This window comes from Lipotes vexillifer, unplaced genomic scaffold, assembly GCF_000442215.2.
Source record: "Lipotes vexillifer unplaced genomic scaffold, Lipotes_vexillifer_v1.1 scaffold272, whole genome shotgun sequence".
In the NCBI taxonomy this organism is placed as follows: domain Eukaryota; kingdom Metazoa; phylum Chordata; class Mammalia; order Artiodactyla; family Lipotidae; genus Lipotes; species Lipotes vexillifer.
Window position 1 is genome coordinate 907,445 of NW_006772469.1, and position 7,053 is coordinate 914,497.

At 43.7% G+C, this 7,053-nt stretch overlaps 1 protein-coding gene across 1 annotated transcript in view; it reads left to right on the forward strand.

Annotated features, from left to right (window-relative positions):
- TMEM150C (transmembrane protein 150C) overlaps positions 1-1,678 on the forward strand; it is a 71,877-nt gene extending 70,199 nt beyond the window's left edge. The window contains exon 8 of the mRNA XM_007447546.1: positions 1,193-1,678. Coding sequence (XP_007447608.1) covers positions 1,193-1,401 — 209 coding nt within the window. The 3' untranslated portion in view covers positions 1,402-1,678. The remainder of the gene's footprint in view (positions 1-1,192) is intronic.
- The last annotated feature ends 5,375 nt before the right edge of the window (positions 1,679-7,053 follow it).

Genomic DNA, 7,053 nt, shown 5'->3' on the forward strand with positions numbered 1-7,053 from the left:
GCCCAGTCAGGAGAGCGAAGTCTGGCTAAAGTAGTTATCACAGAATTTTTCACTCTTTGAAAATTTCCCAAGATCTTAAGGCTAAGTTCTGAAGGTAGAACTAATTCTAAGGGGACATTTCTGATTTTTCTAAATAACTTTATTTAGTCCTTGGCCTCTTAGCTTTTCACTATAGAACGTTATGAACCTTTCTCCTCCCCAGCTCCTACCTTCATATATACTGATGTGTGTGTGTGTGTGTGTGTGTGTGTACACATACATACACTCTGTGTATAGTCAGGCATAGATGAATCATCTGTTCTTTGGTTTTTTAATTGCCTGCTTTCATTTGGGCACAAGTTTAAATGCAACACCGGGAATGAAACCAGCCTATAGAATATTGTCTGAAAGGCAATAGTGAAAACTAGAGAAGCGGGACCACTTAGACCTTATTAGTAGCACTGCAGAGACAAACACAGCTTATGTGGAGGTACTTAGCTATTTGATACGTTCACATTGTTCCATCATCATTTGCAGTGTCTTTTTTTTTTTTTGCGGTACGCGGGCCTCTCACCGTTGTGGCCTCTCCCGTTGCAGAGCACAGACTCCAGACGCGCAGGCTCAGCGGCCATGGCTCACGGGCCCAGCCGCTCCGCAGCATGTGGGATCCTCCCGGACCGGGGCACGAACCCACGTCCCCTGCATCGGCAGGCGGACTCTCAACCACCGCGCCACCAGGGAAGCCCTGCAGTGTCTTTAAAAAATACAGCGTTATTTTTCTGGCCAACTAGTTACTTTGGAATTGTAATTCTTTAGCTAGTCTCACAGTTTATTAGGCAGCCGTAGAGTATAGCAGTCGAATGCATGGCCAGGGAGTCAGAGTGCTTGTGTTTGAATCCCAGTTCCACCAGTTAATACCCGTGTTACCCATTTGGCCTCCATTTCCCCATTTTAAGCGAACTGCTGATAACAGGATGTTGTGATGAATAAGTTAGGTTTTCCATGAAAGCACCTAGAAGCATGTCTGGCACAAAGTAAGGGCTCAATAATGTTACCTTGTATTATTTATGTAGATGATGTTCAGCTGGCTCTGTGAAGCTCTTCTGCTAGTCAGGGGGAGAGCCAGGCTCTTCCCGTAACCCGTCTCTGCCCAGAAAACAGCCCCGTCTTAATGTGGCCGATGGTGGAACTTGCCTTGACTATTTCTCCCCAGACTTCATCCTCATGGCCCAAGGCATCCACCTGTATGCAGCCAGGGTCCAGTGGGGCCTGGTCATGTGCTTCCTGTCTTACTTTGGCACCTTTGCTGTGGAGTTCCGGCATTATCGTTACGAGATTGTATGTTCCGAATACCAGGAGACTTTCCTAAGCTTCTCAGAAAGCCTGTCTGAAGCTTCTGAATATCAAACCGACCAGGTGTAACCCATCAGTTTTTCCTTGCTGGTGAGGTGGGTGTAGCAGCAGGGGAGGGGCCAAGGCACACCCACAGGACTTGACACACAACCTCATGACACATTGTAAACACAGGCACGTGCACACGCACACACTCACACACACATTCATGGCCACGTTTGCCAAACGAGCGTTTCGGGGCGAGTTATTTAACAAAAAAGCACAAGCCCTATGTGTCGAAATACATGCTGTTAACACTGAAAATATAATGCACGACAGAGCAAGAAGCTTGTGCATGATCACCTCTCTTTTCCCGTCTCTCCCAACACCCCCTGCTCTTCTTGTCCTCTTCACGTATTCCAGACATCCTGATCACCCTACCTTGGGCAGGCCAAATGTAACATGGGAATAATGCCAACTCCCAAAGTTGCCTTCAGATCCAGAGGGCTTGGAACCAGCTCATGAGGACATTCTGAATCTGGCACTAGGGCTCTTGAATGGACACAGTATCATTTGGTTGGATGGAAACTGTACAGAGATGTGACCCCGTGTAACCTGTGGATGATGTTGGATCAAGGATAGAACTTTCCCACAAAAACTCCCTTCATCATCGTTCAGTGGTTGGCTGAGCAGATTCGACAAAAGGAATACACTACGAGTAGTGAGGGGGAGGCCCACCACCATGATTTGGACTTTACTGTGACTGAGAAAATATTTCCAAATGTGAATATTTGTAGGGCCATGGTTTGCCATGGAGAGATGGGGGCAGCGAGGGTGTGGTTTCAGTTTTGCTTCCATAGTATGCTATGTTCAGTTTTTATTTTCTATTTCATAGTTTGCTTTGTTTTCTTTTGTTTTTTTTTAAGTAACTACCATGGTTCTCTTGAGGCCTCACGGTACAGAGAAGATGTAGGCCAAACGCAAGAACTGAGCTTGTTTGGGGTTCAACATGATAAAAGAAAAAAAAAAAGAAAGGTCATCTGCAGGCTTAATTTGCTGCTTTTATGTTTGAAGCTAAGAAAATGTTCACAGAAAAGCATAAAGAAATACGTGTGGAGGAAATAAAAAGAGCTCCTGCTGGACATTTGTAAAAGAGAGGAGTCTCAGAGGATCGTGTTGTAAATCCAAATCAAGGAGGAGTTTCTTAATATGTATCTATTGCTCAAATTTAGTATTTTGGGGGGCGGGGGGTTAAGGGCTTTTCATACTCAGAATTTGTAGAAGCCAATTAAAAGGTTACCCTCCCCAAAAAACAAATTGGTTCAGTTCGTCCCCTACAACACATCATGTAGTTCCCACCTGCAAAGAGTCTAGAACTCAAACTCTATTCCTGGGCTTTAGAGGATGTGCTTCATAAAAAAGGGCAGAATTCTAAATCAAAATGCATTGGAGTGGGCCAAGCTGATAGACCCTCCGTGAGTGCACTTTGTTTCAAGAAATCCCCAAACTTACTTCATAGGGGCTTGGGATTTCATGGAATATAATGTGAAAAATGTTTTTTTAATCCAACCCAAACTCTGAGCTTCTTGAGGAAGGCGTTCAATGACTTTTCATCTCTGTATTTATCCCCACCTCTTAGCACAGTGCCTGGCACATATTAGGTGCTCAACAAACATCTGTTGAATAGAATTACTGGTAATTTACAGTAGGAAAAAGGAGTATCAGAGAAAGACTCCAAGATGTGTGAGAGAATGGAAGATGACCGTTTCATACCAGACAGGAATGGAAGAAATCACGAGTAAGGGTTAGATGGGGGAGGCAGAACACCTCTAAGGGACAAGTAAAATGTGAGAAAAAGAGACAAGCAGAGAGTGTTCTCCTATTAGAAAGTCATCTTACTGTAAATAGTCCAAGGTGACATTTATTATTTTTGAATACTGCTTTTGGGGTTTTTTTTTTCATTTTTATATTTTAAAAATTTTATCAGAGAACAAGATTTATGAAGTTTTCTTTTACTCTACACAATCCAAATTAAATAGCTTTTGGTGATGCACCGTACACTTTCTTAAGAGTATATCTAATAGCGCATTTTAACAGAATCAAGCAATGACTGGCATTATTCATCAGGATCTGACCACTAAATAAAATTCTTTTGTGCAGAATTGTGATTTTTCTTTTGTCTCTTACAAGAACATTTCTTCTCTAATATTAAAGCATGTGTAAACTGACTCAGACATTATGTTGAAAACTTCAGTGTGACATTGGCAGCATATTTCTAGGGTGTTTTCCAACACTAACAACCAATTCTCTGATTCTCTGGACACCAACTGGGTGTCCTACAATTCAGTTCAATTCTGACACTACCCAAAGTTATCCTCAGACCCCACGGGTTTAAAGGTTTGGTCCCGCAGGACCTCCCTCACTTCAAATGCCGGTCGCAAGTATCATGTCCCCAGATTACCCACACTTCGGTCCAACCTGGTCATAAAATTGGAGGGTTCCCACAATTCCCTTCCCTCTGGGTTCAATAATTTCCTAGAACAGCTCGCAGAACTTGGGAAAACACTTTACTTCCATTTTCTGGTTTATTATAAAAGATATAACTTGAGAGCAGCCAAATGGAAGAGATGCATGGGGCAAGGAAGGGGAGGGATACAGGGGCACAGCATCCTCCCAGGGTTCAATGTGCTCACCAACCCAGAAGCTCTCTGAATCTCACTATTGTTGAGTTTATAGAGCTTCCTCTCCAGCCCCCTCTGCCACCCCTGCCTGGAGGTCAGTCAGGAGGTCTAGCCACTTGGTCTTTCTGGTGACCAGCTCCATCCTGAGGCCATCTAGTGGCCTCACCCTTAGTGATCTCATTAGCATAAACTCAAGTGTGATCAAAGGGGCTCATTACAAAAAACAAAAGCCATTCCTATCACTCAGAAAATCCCAAGAGCTTTAGCAGCTCTTGGCAGGAACCGGAAGACAAAGACCAAATAAATTTTTTTATTAGACCACACAGACACATAAAGATTAAGATTAGAGAACCTCCTAGGAGTTAAGGACCACAACATTCATCTAGAAGGACGAGACCAGGGAATCTGCATTTGGAGTGAGCATTCCTGGAGGAGCTAACGCAGACGACCCAGAGAACAAAATAGTAAATATACTACACTATGTTTCTGGTAGTCCAGCTAAGTCTCTTGAAGAAAAGTTGCCTTCCTGGTTAGGAGAGAAATATTTTACGAACAATGTTAACATTTTCAAGGTTCAATAGTTTTTGATTTAATGGAGAACTGACAGTGAGGTCAAGTTTTATTACCTGTGTTATTTATTGGGTTGTCTTTGCCCCTGGTATGGGAAAATGAAACTTGAGTACCCTGAAATTTGCATTCTGCTGGTTATTGTGGAGACTGGTACATCACTGTTTATTTTGGTCCTTAGGTGTTGTGTCAGGATGGATCGGGTTTTGCTATCCCAAAATAAAACTAACGAAACTAAAGTTTATTACTCATACTAGGTGTCTATCCCGGGTTATCAAAGGGGCTCTGCTCATCACTATGACTCAGACCCTGGCTGGTAGATGGTTCGTCTTAACACTGCTTCCACAGCTGCTGTCAGCCAAGGCAATGTGGGAGGCTGCTCACTGGTCTTAAAGCTGCTATGAAGTGACAAACAAAACCACATGGCCATACCCTAGAGTGGCTCTCCTGCCATGGGCTCAGAATGGGAGAAACATTTGTGAACAGCCTAGTAACTTAAGTAAGTGGACTCCTGGCCACATGTGTTTTGTCCCCCAAGTAGTGGGAAGTTGGGGAAAGAGGATTCCACATATGAAATAAGTTGATTTTCACAATCCTCAGTTCCATATCAGTTCAGATTCCCTATTAACATTCCTCAAAGTGAGGGTTCCAAGAAACAGCAAATATCCAAATCTGAAGTCCAAGGAAGGGAGGGTGGGTGAGAAAGCTGGGTTCCTCACTGGAAAAGCAAAGATCTTTCCATTAGCATAACTATTGTTTTATTTCTCCTATCTTAAAAAAAAAAAAGTCCATATTTGCTCTCTCCAGCCCCTCTCTCCCAATTCTTTCTTCTTCTTTTTTTAAAAATTAATTAATTTATTTATTATTTATTTTTTTGGTTGCATTGGGTCTTTGTTGCTGCGCATGGACTTTCTCTAGTTGCGGCGAGCGGGGGCTACTCTTCGTTGTGGTGCGCGGGCTTCTCATCACAGTGGCTTCTCTTGTTGTGGAGGATGGGCTCTAGGCGCGCGGGCTTCTCATCGCAGTGGCTTCTCTTGTTGTGGAGGATGGGCTCTAGGCGCGCGGGCTCAGTAGTTGTGGCTCGCGGGCTTAATTGCTCCGCGGCATGTGGGATCTTCCCGGACCAGGGCTCAAACTTGTATCCCCTGCATTGGCAGGCAGATTCTCAACCACTGCATCATCAGGGAAGCCCCCAATTCTTTCAAAAATTTTTAAAAAATTTTGTTGAAGTATAGCTGATTTACAATGTTGTGTTAATTTCTGCTGTACAGCAAAGTGACTCAGTTATACATGTATATTTTTTTCATATTCTTTTCCATTATGGTTTATCACAGGATATTGAATGTGTTCCTTGTGCTATACAGTAGGATCATTTCTTTCCTGAACCCACTCCAGTGTTGTTTGACCACTTCACTGGACCTGCTCTTCTGCTCAAGTTCTCCAAAGACCTTGTCATGTTATATACACAGTTCATTCTTTTCATACCTTACCTAGCAACACTTCACAACTGGATCACCTACCTGCATAAACATTTTCTTCACGTGGCTTCCAGAACACCATGCTCTTTTAGTTTTCCTCCTGCTTCTGTCCCCTCCTCAGTCTCCTTTGCTGGGCCTTCGTCTCCCTGACATCTTTGAATGTTGAAGTCCCCCATGGCTCAGGCCTTGGAACTCTTCCTTCCCATCTACACTCACTCTCTTGGTGACCTCACACAGTCTTCTAGTTTGAACAATTGCCGTATGCTGACCTCTCCCAACTTCTCCAGCCCAGACCTTTATCCTAAATGCCAGACCTGTATATACAGCTACCATTGTGACATCTCCCCTTGAAGGGCACCTAAAGTTTAACAGTCCTGATCTGATCTCTTTAAACTCACTCCTCCAGGAGTCTTCCCATCTAAGTTAAGGACAACTCATCTTTCAGTTACCAGACAGAAACCTTGAAGTAATCCTTATCTCTTCTTTCTCTCACACCCCACCCACATCTGTCAGCAAATTTGGTTTGCTCTATCTTCAGATTATAATAGAATTCGTCCACTGCTACCACCTAATCCAAGCCACTTCCATCTCTCCTGGACTTTTATAATAGCCTACATAAACTACTTTCTCCGCTTTTTCATTTGCTCCCTTCACACTGTCCTCAACACAGCAGTCACAATGATCTCAGATCATCACTCCTCTGCTTAAAATCCTCCAGTGGCTTCTCTTGTACTCCTACTAAAAAACCCCATTCACTAAAATGCCCTACAAGCCCCAACAGGACCTGCCTCTCCACCTTTCATTTCGCCTGGTCCACTCCCTCTGCCTCCTTGTTTTCCTCCAACGGACAGCCATGCTCTGACCTCAGGACTTTTGCACTTGCTAAAACGTCTGGCTTGGACAATCTTCCCCCATCTCTCACATTCTTCACCTACTCAAGTATTACCTTCTCACTAAGCCCTCCTTGGCCTCTAAAATTCACCCCCCTCAAGCCCATCCCAACACTGTCACTCTTT